The 20,114-nt window shown below is 33.8% G+C and overlaps 2 protein-coding genes across 4 annotated transcripts in view; one reads left to right on the plus strand and one right to left on the minus strand.

Annotated features, from left to right (window-relative positions):
- The first annotated feature begins 862 nt into the window (after positions 1–862).
- The window catches only part of LOC106067511 (neutral alpha-glucosidase AB), a 28,334-nt gene continuing 9,082 nt past the window's right edge, over positions 863–20,114 (plus strand). Inside the window, exons 1-9 of one of the 3 annotated variants that reach the window (XM_056023538.1) lie at positions 863–971; positions 14,002–14,107; positions 15,416–15,658; positions 16,597–16,764; positions 18,257–18,368; positions 19,181–19,262; positions 19,395–19,491; positions 19,631–19,732; positions 20,005–20,083. In XM_056023538.1, coding sequence (XP_055879513.1) covers positions 14,010–14,107; positions 15,416–15,658; positions 16,597–16,764; positions 18,257–18,368; positions 19,181–19,262; positions 19,395–19,491; positions 19,631–19,732; positions 20,005–20,083 — 981 coding nt within the window. In that variant the 5' untranslated portion in view covers positions 863–971; positions 14,002–14,009. Of the gene's footprint in view, positions 972–4,389; positions 4,542–14,001; positions 14,108–15,415; positions 15,659–16,596; positions 16,765–18,256; positions 18,369–19,180; positions 19,263–19,394; positions 19,492–19,630; positions 19,733–20,004; positions 20,084–20,114 lie in introns of those variants that run through there. The other 2 variants (XM_013226697.2, XM_013226698.2) reach the window with 2 other exon arrangements.
- LOC129925133 (uncharacterized) lies at positions 6,125–7,929 on the minus strand. The gene is made up of 4 exons (XM_056023539.1): positions 6,854–7,929; positions 6,671–6,735; positions 6,446–6,527; positions 6,125–6,339 (listed from the first exon to the last, which is right to left on the minus strand). The coding sequence occupies exons 1-4, from the start codon at positions 7,095–7,097 to the stop codon at positions 6,176–6,178; spliced, it is 555 nt and encodes a 184-aa protein (XP_055879514.1). The 5' UTR covers positions 7,098–7,929; the 3' UTR covers positions 6,125–6,175.

Consider the following 20,114-nt stretch of genomic DNA (forward strand, 5'->3'; position numbering starts at 1 on the left):
AGTTATACGGGTTAAGGTAAATGAGGAGATGTCCTGCGTCCAGCAGCCATTGGTCTACAGAAAGAAAATATCCCGATTTTCTCTTGTTTATTTCAATTACATATTATCCATCAGTTAAATCAAAACCACCAAGATTTCCTATAGAGTTACTGAGAACCAAATACTCAGAACGCAGCCTAACTTCCTATAAATGATCTATGCCTACTAGCATTACACACCGTCTACGTCCGTTGATTTGCTACCAGGCTGTTTATTTTGGCCGGAATCCCTCCTACTTTTATATATACTTTATAGCCCGTGAATTCTAGTATCAGTTACGTTGAATTAGAATGGTCCACTCTTTCTCTTCTTCTACTTGCCCGCCTCTCTCTGTCTGTCTCACATCTTTGGCTTCTCATTTCAATATCGAAATATTTAATATGTTCTATACAACTTTTCAGCATCCACCCCTCAAACTGTATTAAACAAGATAGGCCTATTATCCTCCTCGAAATGCACACTTTTATTAGGCCCTCACAGATATTTGGTGTTCTCGAAAAAAACATCAATTTGGTTTTGTTAGTTAACTTTTAAAAGTGTCAACAGTGGCAAGATATAGGCCTAAGCACCAAAGAATTTTTGATTTCATTTTGTTTTTGCTATGGTTTTTGTTACTTTGTACGCACAAACATATGCATTCGCGCGACTTTTTCATATTTAGGGAAAAAGAAAAAAAAAAGACAGACGTTTATTTTATGCTGTTGAACGTTTGTGTATATATATATAGATATATATTGCGACTATTTTGGGGAAAAACCGAAAATTAAATGCAAGTTTTAATAGAAAGCTTGCGATGTTTCACCATTCACTAATTTCCCTGCTCGGACTGCGAATCTATCAAAAGCGAGCACCTAAGAAGTAAATTGAGCCTGTGTACACAATTTCATGCAAATATGTTCAATGGTTCCAAAGATATCTGGATAAATGAATAAGTAATATTTCTTAAATATAGGCTTCTATAGAGATTAGCGCTTAAAATAAAATTAAAAAAAAAAGGTTTCTTAAGTAAATGTTCCTGTCCAATGGTACCTAGTGTGTTGTAAGGGAAACACACTTAGACTACACAAGATAATGTCAAACATTGAAACAGTGGACAATTTTAGATTCTTGGTCATATGCTATATATTGTTTTATATTAAATTACATGCACCATAATATGGCCTAATTTTAAAGTGTTTTTTTTTGTTTGTTGAGTATAATGCTGTGAATAGTTGGCCTCCTTCAGTCGTAGAACGACTATGGTTCATCTCGCACACTTTTTCGTGTTGTGGAGCCCTATTTTAGAGAGACATTACCGTCCAAAAATATTGCAGGTTAATGTGACTTTCGCTTCAGTGGTAGAGGAGCTGGCCATCTTTCGCAATGTACGTTTTTCTTCCAGAGCTTTTTCGCTGTCCATGCTTTTTCTTGGTCACTGTCTCTCTCCATCTGGCGCGGTCTAGAGCTGTCTTCCCAATGGTCAGTAGGCCTATTGATGTTCACTGATTTGAGGTCCCGTTTTATTACATCTATGTAACGGAGGTGAGGGCGACCAGTTTTTCTTGAGCCAGTCGCGAGTTGTCCGTAGAGGATGACTTTCGTGATGCGATTGTCCTCCATCCGGTGAACATGTCCAAGCCAGCGCAAGCGGCGTTGTCTGAGGACTGTAAAGATGCTGGGAATACCTGTTCGCGCAAGGATCTCAGTATTGCACACTCTTTCTTTTCCATGTGATTTTCAAGATACTACGGAGGCATCGCAAATAGAATGAGTTTAGTTTTCTCTCTTGCTTTGCGTAGGTGGTCCATTATTCACTGCCATACAGTAGCGTACTCATAACACATGCCTTGTAGACTTCCATTTTGGTCACTGTAGTGAGCTTCTGGTTTTCCCAAACTCTTGACCTGAGTCTAGCGAAGGTCGAGGCAACCTTCCCTATGCGTTTTTTTTTTAAAATCTCCTTTTCTAGAGACAGGTCATCTTGAATTGTGGATCCCAGATAGCAGAATTCATTTACGGCATCCAGCTTGTCTATGAGGATGGAGGGTGATGCTGTAGCAGGTGGTCCCATAACATTTGTTTTCTTCGTGCTAATAATTAAGCCATATTCTTTAGTGACTGAAGTTCCTCTTGTGAGTGTGCCACTACCGCTGCATCATCCGCGAATAGCATATCTCTTACGCAGGTGGTTCTGATTTTAGTTTTGGCCCTCAATCTGGCAATATTTAGGAGTTTGCCATCAAATCTGGAATGGAGAGAAATGCCTTCGGTGGATTTATCAAACGCGTTGTGGATTAGCAGTGAAAATAGTATTCCAAAGAGGGTTGGGACCAGGACATCTTTGTTTAACTCCGCTGTTTATACTGAAACTTTCGGAGCAGGCACCGTTGAATTGCACTGTATAACCCATAATATTTTGGTGGAAGGAGACAATTACATTTAGTAGCATGGGTGGACAGCCTATTATCTGTAGATTATTAAGAATATTAGTTGTAAATTATATTATTATATTGTTTTCACGGGAGCAAATAGGTATACTGTTTAAAGCCGTGGTTCCCAAATTATTATTTTTGTCTCGTAGACCCCTTGCCATGTTTTTGGGGTTTTCGGTAGACCCCATGCTTAACTTGCAAATTAAAAAAAAAATATTTCTAAATGTAGTGAATTGAAGAGTAAAAAAGTAATTTAAAACTTGTCCTATTGATAAAATTCAAATTTAAACCAATTAAAATAACAATAATTGATATGGATTGCTGGAATCACCAAACACACTGAATTTATTTGCAGGTTTATCATCCGTTGCTATGAATATTATGTTTCATATAGGAGTTTGTTGGTTTTTGAAGTAGTCCTTCCAACATTAGGCCTAAATATTAATTTATTAATTTGCATTAAGTATAATTGTAAAAGATTTCGCAAAGAGCAGTTTCTCGTGTAGGCCCCTATTTCTAGACTTTAAGGCGTGGCACAAATATTGAATCTGCGGAACTGTTCTCATTAACCTTGGCTTGCTAACCACCTAGTCCTAGCAGAAGGACAACAAAACTCAAACCTTTGCTGTCTTGCAGCTATATCCAAAGATGGGAAAGGTTTCGTGGGTCACTGTGTGGAAAAATAAGGAGACGGCGACCATTAGGCAGTTTGTAGCACACAGCGCTACACCTTGTCAGACCTGTGACGCCGTTGATCCCAAACCGTATACTTGTCGTTTGCAAATAATTACATAAGAAGCTTTTAATTTTATAACTCATGCCATAATGGATGTGCCCTTGAACTGTATTATTGCTTAAAGAAATTCGTTTAATAATATCAGATGTAGGTTTGTGTAAAACGGCTGGTACAATTAGGCCTAATGTTTGACCTTTGCCATATATATTGTGCTATAGCCTACGCCTATATAGGCCTACGTAAAGAGATATTGTAAGACGCTCACATACCATCATCTTCTCTATATGATGTGGAAGAGAGATTTTGTGGGTCTGTTCTGAACTTTATATTTGAGTGCTCTAAAGTTTTTTCAAATCTGTATCTATTTTTGTCAGTCTCAGATGATCCTCCGGAGCCAGCGTAAATGGTAGGCCTATCATATCGTCATAAAAAAAGGCACTTATAGGCAACCGCTTAATGAGATGTAAAAATTAGTCACGACTTGATTAAATGAAATCTATTATCGTAGACCCCCGTGGACATCTCATAGACCCCCAATTTATTTTTTTCACTTTCGTATAGACCCCTTGGCCACATGACACCCTCGTCAACCGTCGATCATATAAACAGATGTCCGTTATAGGCCCACTCACACCACCTGCCCTATTCATTGCAAAGGTCTAAGTGGGTATATACTTTACTTCTACTGTCATAGATGATAGACCTAGATCTGGTAGCTAAAAGTCTTTTCATAGCCATAATTATCTTCTCATATGAAGAAGCCTTATAAGGTCTAGTAATTTATAAGAAAAGATAGCCGCTTCCAATTCTGCAATGGCAAAGATATTTTAAAGTATCAATTTAAAGCTATTGCGATGCTGACGGACAAAGTACGGTAATAATTCAGTAGATTCGAAGTGTGACCATGGTGTGACATAGATCTATAACCAGTAACTAAATTACAAGTTTCTCTTATTGAATTTTATACGTCAGAGCATTTCAGCTACCAGTTAGTAATTAATAATAGCACGACTAAACTAATCTAAACCAAATTATACTAACTAATCGTTTAAAGTCGTTGTTTGCGTTCGAATTACTTAAATATTTATTTAATTGAAATCTGTTCACGGTGACTAAAAATATGGCCTATAAGAAATATACAATTACAAATTACAGTAAAATCTGAAAGTAAAGTCTTGAGCTCATTTTTGTTTAAACATCAAATGCGAAAAAATATTGACTGTCCAGTTGTACAGGAAGCAGTTTTCATGCAACTACAATTTGTGCTTCATGGAGAACATTTCTTTATTGTATTGTAAACAGAATACACACTAGTAGATCTAATCAAAGTTTTGTTTCGTCAATTTTAAGAGAAGGTAGACCATTGATCTATTCTATATAATCTATTATGTCTTAGATACAATAAGCAGTTTGCACTAATCTAGATCTATGTAATGTTTATAAATTATTATTTGTTTAGGAATTTTTCTCTCACCGGCTTACAGAGCCGAGCTGAGTGACAAGTCACAAACAAAGGCTTACTAAAGTAACCGTAAACGTCTTACTTGTCACTTTGTGTGGCTTGTGGCAAGTTCAAGAAGTTCTACTAAAAAATTATACCAGTCAGTCACTGACCGAGTCAGTCACCCTTCGACTGTGACTGTGAAATTGTGGTCTAGTACTACTAGTAGATCTAGAAGTAGAATCTAGATTTTTTTTTTATTCTAGATCTAGATCGGTAGATCTATTTTCTACATCACCAGACTTGACTGACTATGTCAGTGAAATGAATGTCACCAATACTGTAACAGTAACACAACAGTTTGAGTGTGAAGCTGAGTTAAACATAAAATAAAGTTAAGGTGTGTCAGTGTGTTGACTGATTCTGAGTCTTGACAGTTTAACTTTTTGTCTTCAAGTTCAACTTGATTCTTGAACTTCATGTTTTAGATCTAGATTCTAGATAGATCTTTAGTATTAAAATTATAGTTAATTATAGAGATCTATCATCTAAGACGACTAAGTCTAGTTTACTAGTGACAAGATTTTCATTAGATAAAGATTACTAGGCCTATTCTAGATCTAGAATCTAGTTATTAAATTTAGTCTTGGTCTTGAATTCTTGAATCTAGAAATAATCCAGATCTAGATTCTAGGATTAGAATTAGACTACACACAGTGTCTACACTTCTACAGCATACGGCATACAGATTACAGATCTATTCTATATATTATAATATATGAGTGTTTCTCCAGTACTGGTGCCAAAAAGTGTCACATTATGCTAAAAATTAAAGTTGAAGTTTTTGGTTTCATTTCAACTGTATTCACTTCTTCAACCAGTTCACTTTAAGAATTTATCAATAGAAAATGAATTGCAAGATGTAGATTTTGACAGCAGTGTCTATTCAAGGGGTACCCCCATTTGCGTCACAGGTGCATCACCGGGACACCACTTGATAATTAAACAACAACCAATTGATAAATTCATTGTATTTTAGCATAATATAGCTGTCTTTATTGATATTAGTCTTTAGATACTGAAATTTATGCTTTTGCATAGAAAAAGTGGATTTGAGCTCAATTCAAAAATTGGGACACCGTAGCACCTGTGACACTACAAGTTAAAGTTTTTTTAAAAGATATTCTGTGAGAATATAGAAATTATTTTATTTTTGCACTAAAGTGATCCATTAGACTTATTATTAAGTTCACTATTCTAGTCATAAAGTACCCATTTGTAAAAATGCTGCTTTAATTTCACAAAATGTCGCAGGTGCTTCATGGGACACCATTTTTTTAAATAATGTTTATAAGTTTACATTTTTGTCTTATCTGTGCACAAGTGAATGATCATTATTATTTTTAATTATTGACAAATATATATTTTATATCTTTTGTTAGTTTTAACACACAGAAAAAGGTTTGAAAAAAAAAAGAAAGAAAAGAAAACACATAAAACTGTACACAAATTTTATTTGACAAATTCAGAAATCAAAACATTCCACTCTCAAACTATTGCCATTGGTATCAACATCACTTCAGTAACAATCATGTCTGCATACACTAACTGTATGTCCTGCACTTCTTGATATACAAATATATTTCTTTTATTTCTGTGCCTTTTTAAAAAATTATTTCTGCGCTGATCATCCAGGACTTCTATCACAACTCCTGTTGGAAAAATTACCAGCAATGTTGAAAAGTTAATACTTCAATCTAAAACATACTTTGAACTTGTTTATTGAAATTAAAAGGTACACAGTGCAAAAAATTATACCTGGATAGAATATTTCCCCATACTTGACAATCAAACAGCTATTTACAATGTACTTTTGATGAGTGAAGGAAATTGTTTGGGCCTGAAAAAACAACATGAGGCTGAAATACTTAATTTCTAAAGTGAGTCTAAAATTATTTAGCAGGGTATATTATTAAAAAACAACTTATACAATACAGGTAACATAAGATTCAATGAAAATGTTTATATGTAAAAGCTCTTTACCTTTGAATTTGAGCATATGGGACTGACATCCAAAGAGTCTTCAAGATTTGACTGAGATTGCACTACTGAAGAAAAAGAAACAATTTCATTTAGAAATCAATTAGGTAATTTTAAAATGAATAATGTTTTTTTCTCAGATAATTGTAAAGTGCTATTTAAAAATAAATAAATACAAGTACTTACCATTTTGTTTCTGAAGTTTGAACACCTTCCAAGAGCCACATATTTCATCATGCAGGCACTGACTGCCATATGAATTTCTGCATGGATAGCAGAAACAGCTTCTATTTCTGTAAGCAATAGTGTTAGGTGTAATACCTCTCACTAGGTCATTGAAAGATCCTTCTTTATTTACTGGTCGCCACTTTGATACCTTTTGCAGTGTACCATCACTCTGAACATACTCAGCCGTCATCTTTGACCACATACTATACTCCACTCTGCTAATTCATCCGTGCAATTTTTTAAAGGCTCAATACTTGTTAATTAAATCCACACCACAGTTGCTACATGATCTTTCAATGCACTGCAGCTTATGAAAACAATTGGCATTAGTTCTTGGGCATAGAGTTAAGTCAAGTGATGAAGCTGGATTTATTAATGTCAGCTCTCTGTGTCCTTTTTTGATCAGAAATTTATTAATGCCCTCCATATAAAGAAAAATCTTCAAACAGAACTCACATAAGCAAGACTGCATCTTATGTTAAGTAGCTTTTGCATGAAACCTTTTCCTGTTTGAGCACTAACAGATGATTGAGAGGGATCAGTTCTTGAGACATCCCCTCTACTGTAAAAAATGAATATTGTTTCCAAGGCATTTTGTGCAATGCAATCACTTCATTTTTTTTTCTTGCAATTTGTTCTGATTTGCACTTGGACATAAAACTTCTTGACCAAAATGTTAGAAATGAGTAGCACAACCTCTGAGTTTGTTGTACTTACTAAGGATACTGCAGAGTACTTGTCTATGAGCACTAGACATGACTTTTTTTTTTGCTGGTGGAGTGTAGTTAGGTTTTGATACTTTCTTTAATGTTGTTTAGAAAGATGAGCTTTCTTCTCTCAGGTAGGCGCAGAAAGCGTATGTCATGGACAGCTTTACTTTTTCTTGGGGAGCATATTTGTGTGAGACCATCAAAAACTGCAGCATATTTCTTGGGTGACCTAGGCAATTTCATCAAAGCCCTTGAAACAGCCATTCTTTTTGCCACTGGAGTCTGGAATCCAGTACCTAGTGATTCACCAACCTCTGCTGAGATGACATTTTAAAAGTGGACTATTAGCTTGCTGTTTTCTTTCTTTGCATTTTCTGTTTATCCAAGCTTTTTCATGTGGGCTTAACTAGGCCCTGTATGCAGCTTTTCTCAACCTTTCCTTTTCTCTCCGCTCTAAAACAGCAACACGTGTTAGAGACTCAGGCTTTGATGCTTGTAAATTTAGTCTTTCTTGGCTTGTAGACGCCTTGAAACTCTAACAGATACTCCATTACTGAAATCTGTAATTTATAAAAAATGTACAAGTATCTAAATAAATAGATCTATTATATATAATATAGGCCTACTAATAAATTTCATAAACATATAATATATTATATATTGGTGCATTATTTAAATCTAGTCTAGTAATGCCCATAATTGCTTGATAGGGATAGACTCAATCAATAGTATAGGACTAGTACTGTTAATTATATTAACTTAAGTTATAATCATTCAGTGGTAGACTGAAAGAACTGAATACAATATAATTGAATATACTGTATAAACAATACAATGGAAATTAAGTGCAGGTTAAACCAAACTTTGTTTTAGATACTATCTACATTTTAATATAGAATAGGTCTATAATATAGATCTAGTCTCTAGATATTTTTCTGGTCAATTTAAAGAAAAATATATTATTAAATCTAAAATTAGATTCTAAATCTAGTCATAAATGATCTAGTCTAGAGTCACTAGTCTAGATTCATAAAAGATCTAATGATTTCTAATCTAATAATCTAGTTTAGATCTAAATCTAGATATTGAATTAGATCTAGACTGACTAGACTATTCTACTCTACTCTAGGTCTAGATCAAGACTCAAGAGTAAATCTAGCTATAATATAATGAATTACATAATTAGATCTAGATCTAGAGTAAATCTAGATAATGAATTACATAATTAGATCTAGATCTAGAGTAAATCTAGATTTAGGTCTAGAGGTCTAATCAGTCTAGATTTCTAGATCTAGAGTTAAGCTCTTTAAAGTTTTAAAGACAAGTGTCCGAGATGCGCCTCAAACGAAAGATCTAATAGTTCTAAATCTTATTTACAGTAATAAGTAAATTTTAATTATTTAATATTTCTTAAACAGTACCGCTTTATTTCTTTTAGATGTAGCTAATATTATCTGACACTGTAAAATCTTTAACAAACTATCACTAAAATCTATTTGGACTTAACAGACGCAAACTAGGACACCATTCAGTGGCGTAACTAAGGGGGGTGGGATGGGGGGGGGAGAATTTTAAAATCCCCCCGGGGTGGGGGCCCCTAAATGGGTGTCCGAAATTTATTGTAAATACATAAATTAATATATTTGATTGACAAATAGTGTCAACGGGTGTCTTTTTTTTTCAACATTTATGGATTAAATTTATCACAAAGACTAAACCTAGATCTAGGTCTATCAGTACGTTGACTTTGTTGACATTTTAAAAATATTTTTTCCCACAGAGATCAAAGTTTTTTTTAAAGTTAGTTTTACATTTTAAACTTTGTTGTTACGAATAAAACTGCATGATATACAGCGAATTCCAGGTATTTTGTTAAGTTTACTAATAATAGATCTAAATGTCGAGTATTTTATGGCTACACTAATTAATCTGGAATCAAAATTTACAGAATCGAGTATAACAGATCCAAAAGTTATTCTTAATAATGCTAGAATAGTCCATTATTCGGGTTTGGCGTCTATAATTTCAGAATTAAACTTCACACTCGAGTTATTACCCCTCTATTCATCTTTCCTCAATCCAATGGAAACTCTTTTATTTCCATCTAATCCTTTTGCTTTCGCACAAAACATAAACAACAAACAATGACGTAATATCATATAATATTAGCACATCATTCCTTTTGAAGTTATTATCATACCCTTCCTTTTAAAGTTCTTAAAAGTGATATCTACTTGCAGGGCCGCCCTAGCATTTGCGGGGCCCGATGCGAAACGGATCGCGCGGGGCCTAGTCTGGGTAGGGATGAGCATAATGTCAAAATGATTTTTTTTGAATTAGAAAATAGGCCTACTTTCGTCTTTGCAATACATTTTTATCAAATGAAAGCTCGCATGCCTCTTTTTATTTATAGGCACCCCAAAATTTGAATTTCTTCTATTCTTCAGGAGATTTGAATAAATTCAAAAAAAAGTTCAGGACTTTAACGTATATTTTGCCTTTCATGAGATTTCCTGGAGGCCATGGAAAATCAGGAGGTCATGAAAACCCTGTTATTTTATATACGTTATAATGGTTTAATTTAATAATGTACACTTAGAATTAGCGCCGGTCCTATGAAAGCGCGGGGCCCACTGCCACCGCATAGGCTGCAGTGGCCTAAGGCCGGCCCTGTCTACTAGGAACTTTAACAATTCGTCCACTTCTGGTTGTCTTGACTGGCTAAACAAGTTCTCTAGACGTTGGTCTATAACTGTCTGTTTCGTTTGTTCCAACAGTTTGCAGTTAATTGTCTTCATCGGTATCATAGTACCCAGAGATGTTTTCATCGAAACTCTTATTCAAAAAGCGTTGATTTCGTCTGTATGTTTTTTCCGTTTGTCTTTATGATGTAAGATCTGGGTGCTGAATGTTTTTTTTATGACAACTGCTTTCTGCCATGTTTGACCTAGACGAACTCTCCGACAGAATAATCTTTAGGTAGTCTTGCTTTTGCATTGTATTTCCCTTTGCTTTTCATCTGTCGTTCGTTGAGTAATGTCTCTGCATTTTCAGCTACCGATGGTTTCAATAGTTTGGGATCAGTTGGAATGATTCCCTGAGTCTTCTACTCGTCAGCAGTTGTGATGGTGAATACAACAGTCCACTTATCGGAGTATTTCTATACTCGAGCATAACGAGATATGGATCTTTCCCACTTTTGTATTCTCTGAATCCTTTTGCTTGCGCACAAAACATAAACAACCAACAATGACGTAATACCATATAATATTAGCACAGAATCTTCTTCATGCAGTGGAAAATTAAGAATTTTTTGCCTATCTTGAATTCTGGTCAAAGCTCTTGCGCCCAATTAATATAGTTCAGAAGAAACTACAAAAGTCTGGACTGCATATACGGGAAGCTGCTAAAGAAATTAGTAACCTTTCATGCTTTCTGCAAAATGATGAGAAACTGACAAAAAACCAATCCATCGAAAAAGCAAAAGAAGGTAGTGAATACTATGGATTTACTGTAATCAAAACAACCAGAAGAAAGAAAAGACTTGATGGGAAGTTGAGTTCTAATGTAGGACTGTCAATAAAACTGCAATTCAAACGTGTTGCGACAGAAGTGCTGGACAGATTTTATATGGAGATGAAGAGCAGATTTCAAAGGTTGGAAAGAAAATGGATACCTTTGGGTTTCTTCTTGAACCAAGACACCTGTTAGATGAAGACCCGCTTATGACAAACTGTGATACGTTTCCTGTTTGTATGATGAAATAAATGGCAAATCCCTTTTTCAATGATGTCATTGATGCACGAGCATTTTTCATCAACAAACCAGTAATACAACCACCAATAGACATATTGAGGAAACAGGCTTCATATGGTAATTACGTGTGCTCAAACTTTGCAACCCCCTCCGAATACTGCTAACTCAGGCCACTTCCATTACGTCATGTGAGAGATCATTCTCAAAGCTCAAGTTCATCAAAAGCTATCTCAGGAGCACAATGACACAAGAAAGGCTTATCATGGCTTTAATGTCAGTGAAGTCACAAATACTAGAAAGTATCGATGTAGTTGATGTTATAGATGTCTTTGCTGCACAGAATGCACGACGTGAAGCGATATCAATTTAGATTTGTCACTTGTGCATTATTTAACTAATAAATAAAGGTATTATTCATTAAAAGAGTCTTGATTACTTTTTGTTAAGTTTACTGATATACTGAACCAATTGGATTTGAGGCGCATATATTTTTGCGTACATTATCCCATGTCATATGTCGAATATCAAAATGTAAGGGGCCCCCAAAGAGGTCAATCCCCCCGGGCCCCCAAATCCCTAGTTACGCCCCTGACACCATTTGTAAACAAACGGAGTAGTGTCCACTGAAACGCCCCAAACGATGTAAAGTAAAATTACAAAAAATATAAAATGAAAGATGTCAAAAAATGTTCATTTAAAATGATTAATTATGAAAATAGTTTATTACATATATTAAAATCATTTAATCTTAATTAAAACTTCCATGAATACAGAAAACGTAACAAATCCAGAACTCGTATTAGACGCTACATGTGACGCCATAATTTATGCATGGAAAACACCAGCACGGGGTCCCAAGGAGCGCCTCAACGCCTAATCCAATTTACTTCTCAAAATAAAAACAAATTAATTATTTTAAATCGCTACACACGTCTACTATTACATCAACATAATTGTTTTAGAAATATAAACTTTTTGTTTAGTAACAGGCTTTAAAATTGATTAACTTTACGATTTAAGACTAAATTGTGTTCAAGACGCTTCACGTGACGTCATGATTGTATGGTTAAATTTAGTAACCTCGTAATAAAAAAAGCACTTCGATTTGGATATTGCAATCAAACTTATTTGTAATAAGCTTAAATTTCAGTAGAATAATGAAATATCTACGTACCTGATGGGTTGTTGATTCACAAAAGATCACAAAAAACAGATTAAATGAGGTTTTTGTGCAAGATTGCCGGCGATTGATCGTGTCGACGCTTGAGGCGCATCAATGGTTAATTGTGGGACACGCTATTGTTTACGTACTCCTGTTAATTACTACGCTAGTATTTCCAGCGGAAACGGCACTTCTTTTGTTCTACACAATACCTGTGATGCTCAAAAGAACTCTCATTCATAAAAAGTAGTGTCGTGGGAAAAATAATCCCATTCTTAACACACGCAGCACAGGCGCTTCATCTGGGACACCTCGACCTATTTTAAGCTCGTTATGCATGTTTAGAAAGCTTTTAACAAAAAAAATACTTTAAAAGAAATCTTTAATGCTTGTTGTAACAGAAATGCAATGTTGAGCATATTATTTATTTCTTGTTTACAATTCATAGAGGATTGTAATTCCGTATAAAGTGGGACACATCGCGATGCGCCTCAAACGCCTTTTTGTGGCCGTGTTTAATCAATATTTTGATAACCTTGAGAAAAACTAAATAATGACATTGAAATATGAGGATCTTGTTAACATATTCCAACAAAGATGGAAGTTTTATGCCCCTTGGTTTTAGTACGATATTAATTCAATCATACCATGGTGTTCCGTGTTACATCAAAAGCCGCCATTTTGGGTAGTAATTTCACACATTTTTTACAATTTCAATATTTCCCTAGCACCTTATGAGCTCAAAATATCAAAATTTATAGATTAACCATTTCTTAATGCAATGTAATGCAAATTGTCACATTTGAATAACAATCTTATGAAATACGGACTTTTTAGTGAACCAACACCTAGTTGTAACCAGTACTGGAGAAACACTCATATATATATAATATTTTTATATATTATATAGATCTAGTCCTAGCATGACTCATCTAGAATAGACTATTCTAGAACTATCATAGACTATAGACTAATATAGTCTATTGTTTGAATAGTAATACTGTCTGACTCAGGGTTGGACTCCTTGGAAATTAAGTTGAAGTAACAATCAATGACAATGTCAATCAATAGTGTCAATTGAACACTCTAGACTATCTGTGTTAAGAAGTTAAGCCTGAATGGAATGTGAAGCTCTTATTATGTACCTAAAAGGGGGGCTTGAATTTAATCAGTTAATAATCAGTATGATTTAGAATTTAGATATCTATAGTAGCAATACCAGCCTCTATCAGAATTAACAAGATTCTAATTATACTTGAGATTTGTTTCTTTTCCTGGATATCCCCTTAATTGGAAGCTCAGATGGAATAAAAGCAAAGCAAATATCCATTTATCCATAGTGTCTCATATACACACATGCATAGATGTACATCCATCTCACACACACTCATGATTAATGTTACGTTTAATGTTTTCTTTTTTTGAGACATTGTTTTTTAATAATATTCATATATATGTGTTGTTTTTTTTTGTAACAGGTGTCACTATGACCTTATCAAGTCTTTGGCTAGTTGTGCTTATATGCACCACTTTTGGTGTCCATAAAGAAAATTTCCGCACTTGTGACCAAAGTGGCTTTTGCAAGTAAGCAAAAAAAAAGACAAAAATATTTATCCAAACTTAGGTTTTTCTAACCTGAAACTTTTAATTACACAACAGTCAAATATTATTTCAATTTTAAGTAGAATATAATGAAAAGAAGTATAAATCCTTTTATTTATCTAGATAATTTTTGCCACACATATTTGTATTTAAATAATTTATCTCATCTCTGCCTGTGGTTCCATCTGGGGCATATGTCACCAACCAGCCTCCTCCAGGCATCAGTGTTCTGAGTTCTCCAACTTTCCCCATGTCTTGACCATCTGCTTCCAAATTGCTGCACCATTTATTCCTGGGCCATCCCCTCTTTCCTAGGGGTTTCCAGGTTAGGGTTTGCTTAGTTGGATGGTGCAGGCTGTCCATTTTTAGCGTCTCTGAAGGATATCTACTACAATGGGCTGCTGCTTTGTAATTCTCTCCTTTTGAAAGCTGGCTTGTTGGTCAAGGAGTTGTGGATCTACAACATCTTTCATTCGGTTCGGTTGATAAGGTAGCCCTCCTTCCACTTTGGTGGCACTTCTTCTTTTTTCCATATCTTGCAAGAAGAGAGGGTAGAGTAACTTCACACTGTTATCAATGTCTGCCTTTAGCACTTCAACTGAAATGCTGTCAGGTCCTGCAGATTTGCCATTCTTCAACTGCTTAATTTGCGCTGCAAACCCCTTCCTTAATGTATGCACTGCACTGTATAGGCAGGTTGCTTGCAGCTGGCGGTATCTCTGGTGGGTTTGCAGGAGTAGGTCTGTTAAGAAGCTCGTGGAAATGCTTAATCCATCTCTTCTTTTGTCCTTCTTCATCTGCTATCACTTCACCCTTGCCACTTACTGGTGTCTCTGTCATAGCAAATTTTCCAGATATCTTTTTGGTGACTGAGTACGGGTCTTTGGCGCTATTCTGAAGGGCTGCTTTCATTGCTTCAATGTAGTTATGCCTGTCTGTTCTGATGCTATGCTTGACATTCCTATCTATTTCGGCATCTTCTTTTTGTGCTTTTCCTTTTGCTGCTCACGCCTGTTTTCTTCTCTCTTCTTTCCTTGATCTTCTGAAGAGTTAAAAAAGAGATCTATATTGATTTGCTGATTTAGCAAAAACAAAAAAAAACCAACTAATTGTTACTAAAAAAATGTTCTACCATTTGTGTTGGCATTATTAATCATTTCATTCTTAGGGAATATTTTTTCAAATGTTTTATTTTCAAGAGATTGTGAACTTCATTTTAGAATAAATTTCAATATATATATTGTTCCTAAATTATTATTTTCGTTTTTTTTTTTTTTACATTTTCTGTAGACGCCATCGCAACCTTCAACCAGGCATTTCTACATACGTGGTCCAACCTTCAACGTTAAGAATTTCCAAGAGCTCTCTTATGGTAGATGTCCTTAACACAGCAAACAATGTTCGCTTCTTGCTACAGGGCTATGGATTACAACATGGAATATTTCGGGTCAAGCTAGTAGAAGCAGAGCCTATCAGGGAAAGATATGAGATACCAGTGGGTATTAGTCTTGTTGCTGAACCAGTGCAGGAGGAGTAAGTACCCAACACAGTTGTCATCTTTTAAATAGTTTGAATAACAAAACAAATATTTTGTAATTGTTGTAGTTTAAAAAAAAATCTAAGGAGTCAGTATTGATTTTTTGGTCACAATTTTTAGAGTTACTTTTAAGGAAATATGCTTTTTCTTTACCATCGAAATAGATTAGATAAAGATGTACAGACATACCTACTTTTCTGCATTATGTCGAACTGTCCAGCAAAATCATAAAAAAAGCTCCTCTTTGGCACTTTTTTTTGTTCTGCTAATTAAAATGTATATTTGTGTTTATTGTCTACATTTCCTCCCATTGTGGCCTTGACCACTAGATCAATAGCTAGTGCTAAATTCATTCAAATGTCATTGGTAATCATGCCAAAATATATCTTTTCCTGACATTGTCTCTAGAATGTAACTGGCTTGTAAGAAAAGGATAAAATGGAATTTGTAAGGACACAGATTAATGTCTAGTATAGACAAGTAGCATGTATGTCATATACTCTAGATCTAGATCTTGAAATCATGGAAGTTTTATTTATTGCATGCATGTCCAACTTAAACATGTAAATGTTCCTCTTTGGGACCCAAAATTCCTAATTTTCAACCTGAGTGTTCCTCATTTGGGGGGGCAGGTATGTCTGGATGTAACAATATGATTATATGTACAATACTTATTGTCATAAAATGTATGCACACACCAGATAATTTCTTCAGTCATTGTTGAGTGTAGAAGGCAATAGGCTTTGTACTTTTAGTTAACATGTTTGGTTCCATGCAATTAAAAAAATGCCAAATGATGAATTTATGAATTTTTTTACATAAATAAAGGTTACAAACCATATTAGCAAAGCTAAAGTTTAATGTATACTATTTTGTAAAATACAAACTACAAGTACTGTTGCCAATGGATTGATGACCATGGTTTAATGTTTAGATTGGTGTATGAAGGAGAAAAGGATGGCAAACTTGTCTTCACGTTAAACAAAAATAAGATGATCATCAACGTGAACCCCCTTAGACTGGATTTCCTGATTAATGATGAGCCTGTCACAAGTTTGAATGCACAGGGACTGCTGAAATTTGAGCACACCAGACAGAAACAGTAAGTAGTGTTTATTTTTATTAGAATGGCCTATCAATTCTGTTTTGTTGTATGTCTTACATTCCTTAATACATTGTTTTGTGAACTCAAGACTATTGCTTCAAGCTCAAGTTGGTTATAATAAATATCTCAATATTTAAGTAAAGATATATATCTAAATTAAAAACATAAGATAAATTTGTTTGATCGTAAAATAGTTGAAGAGGTAGTGTAAAACTAATATCTGTGACTGTGATGCATAATCACCAAAGTCTGAATCATTGTGCTTTATTTGTGTGGCTCACATATTTCTAATAGCCATGTGAGAGTTGTCTAGTAAACATATCTCTCTGTTGTCTAAGCTGGAGGAAATGAATTGATTCAACATTTCTTCAGTACATCAAAATGGAATTATTTGACTTAATGTACCTTATCAGAAACAAGCCTTTTGTCTACTTGTATAATTTGTTTTTGGAAGTATTTCCATCAAGTAATATTTCTGATGATGTTGACAGTGTCAGTTCAGTCACTTGTCATAGCATCATTTTTAACAGTTCTGTTACTCTCTAGCTGTGCTGGTAACACAAAGTTGCTTGATATTTACATTTTGTTGGTGTCTTTGTTGAAAGGTAACGCAATAAATCTTTAAAAATATAATGTTTGTTTTTTTGTTTATCTAAAGCAAGTACTTCAGTCCAGGCTAATAAGTTGCTCAACAAGAACAATCAACAATTTTTCAGTCATGGTTTTTTCATCCATTAACATTATAGTGGGTCAGGTTTTTAATAGTTTCCTCCAATATTAATGGAGTCACATATATTCTAATGCAATTTATCAGGATGTTTCAGTTAAATTGTTTTTAAATTTCATTTGATTTCGGATAGTACAAAATGTAATTACTATAATTAATACATTTTCTTTAAAGGTTAAGGAATCTTAAACAAGAACGCAAGATCAATTTCAATTTATAATTATGCATGATTTCCAACATTTTCTTCTAAGCATCTTTTTTTTTTTTTTCAAATATATATATATATAATTCCTTGTAAATTATTGTATTTTATAAACTTTCATATCAATATTTCAACATTGTCTAGATATTTGCTGGTTATTAAATCATTACAATTACAATTTAAAAATAAATTATTTGGGTGGGAAAAAAATTAACCGAAATCTTAAATTTAAAAAAGAATGAAGTTAACTTTATTTCAAAAATCAATTTCAACAGTTTAAGAACTATGATTTTTTTAAATTAAAAAAAATATGTAATAAATTATTATTTTCACTTTAAGTGTTTTAAAACTTCTTTGTTTACTAATATAACTCAATTCTCTTTCTATCATTATTAATTTTGGTGAGGGGACACTGACTGTTCAATGTGTAATTGTACATTAAACTGTTGGCATGCTTTGTATGACTTCACTAATCTGCTCACTGCTGTTTCACATCCGTCTCTTACACTGTGCCTTTCCTCTGAGCCCCTTTTTCTATCGTTTGTCCCTTATTTACTCAGGGGCTGGTTCTCTTCACTCGGCTCGTCTGTTATCTCATTACTTTCACAACCTTTCAGAGAGTCTAAGAAGGAAGAGGCAGAGGCCGCTGATGGTGCTGCTGAAGAGTCTAAGGTCAGGCAACCAAAAATTATTCAATTGAAGACTTAATGCTAAAAGTATTCAGTCACAACATGATTTTATTTTGAATAACATTTGGTCCATGCGTGTCATTTTTTTTCTTCAAATTACAATAGTTCTTTAATAAAAGTCTCAAGATGGCATTAATTTTATGAGTGTATAATTGAAAAGAGATTCCCTATGAAGTGTGATACTTATCAATGTTGTTGAATTGAAACAAAAGTTTCATGATTATATGTTTACATTGTTATGTAAAGCAATTCTTAAAAATCATCATTAGATAACATTTATAAGGTGATAAATCGTCTTTTAAATCTTAGGTACATAATTGTTACACTGTATACTGTTAGTCATAAGTCATTTTTTGATTATAGAAATCTGAATACCTTTAGCAATAAGATCTGTAATTAGATTATAAAACAATTATTAGTTGTTTTTTTTTAGATCAGTTTTTCTTAGGTTAAATTGGGTTTTGTTCTGTTTATAGTGTTGAAAGAGAATGTTTTGTTTTTTTAATGTATCCTTTCTAAATATTGTATATACATTATAATTTGACGTAGACCTCCAACTATAGTTTCTATAACATTTTCATTTTAAATATTTAACATAAAAGTATGCACTGCAAAAATAAAATTCATTTTAAGCTGAATAGCTTCAAAAATGGTTTTCTTAGCAAATTTAGTTTCAGGAAAAGTTTTCATTTTATTAGGCTTCTATGTGATTCAATTATTGTATTAAACATTTTGAATGATGAAAAAGTTTTTTTTTTTAAACTGCTTCTGGTGTTTCTCTACTGGATCAATTAGGTAGAAGAAGTGAAAACAGCAGATGATGAACCAGACATGTGGGAAGAGACCTTCAAAGGATTCACTGACTCTAAACCTAATGGTATGAGGCACATTCATGGAGATATGAGTTTTGTTTTATCAATGCAACCTGAATGATATTAAAAGAAAATTAGGCATTGCTAACTGATTTACAGATTATGTTTATTTACCAAGTTTTAACATTATCTTTCAGGACCTGTGTCTGTTGGAGTAGACATTGCCTTTCCAGGGTTCCGTTATGTGTATGGCATTCCTGAACATGCTGACTCTTTTGCCTTGAAAACAACAAAGTAATTAATTGTTTTAATTATTGCAAGTATATTTTTAAAATAAGCGTTTTCATTTTTTAAAGTATAGCTAAAACCTGTGTTTGTGTGGCTTATGGAGATATTTGTATATGGCTGTTATGCAGATGTTTAATTGTTACAGGAATACTGACCCCTACAGACTTTATAACCTTGATGTCTTTGAGTATGACCTGTATAACCCTATGGCTCTGTATGGCCATGTACCATTTATGGTTGCTCACAAGTAAGTCTTTTTTCTTAAATGTTTGTATCACTTCAATTGACATTTTCTTTGACAAAAGAAATTTATAACTATTTGAAGTGTGTTTATATACAATTACATTGAATGTCAAAATATCCACTTTACTAAGGATAAGTGTAAAAGTAATTGTATATCAACTAATCAACAAGTGTTACTGGCTTAACTATTTCAGTGAGGTAGTTTTTAACTTGTAAGGAGACCCTGTTTATTTTTTGAGTTGTATTTAAAAAAATACCTCTATTTTTGTTTCACAGTGAAAAGAATACTGTTGGTGTATTTTTTCAAAATGCTGCTGAAGGATGGATTGACATTCAATCAAATGTAGCTGATAAGGTCATCTTGCCTTCTAATTCAATTCAATTAA

This window comes from Biomphalaria glabrata, chromosome 3 (assembly GCF_947242115.1).
Source record: "Biomphalaria glabrata chromosome 3, xgBioGlab47.1, whole genome shotgun sequence".
In the NCBI taxonomy this organism is placed as follows: Eukaryota; Metazoa; Mollusca; class Gastropoda; family Planorbidae; genus Biomphalaria; species Biomphalaria glabrata.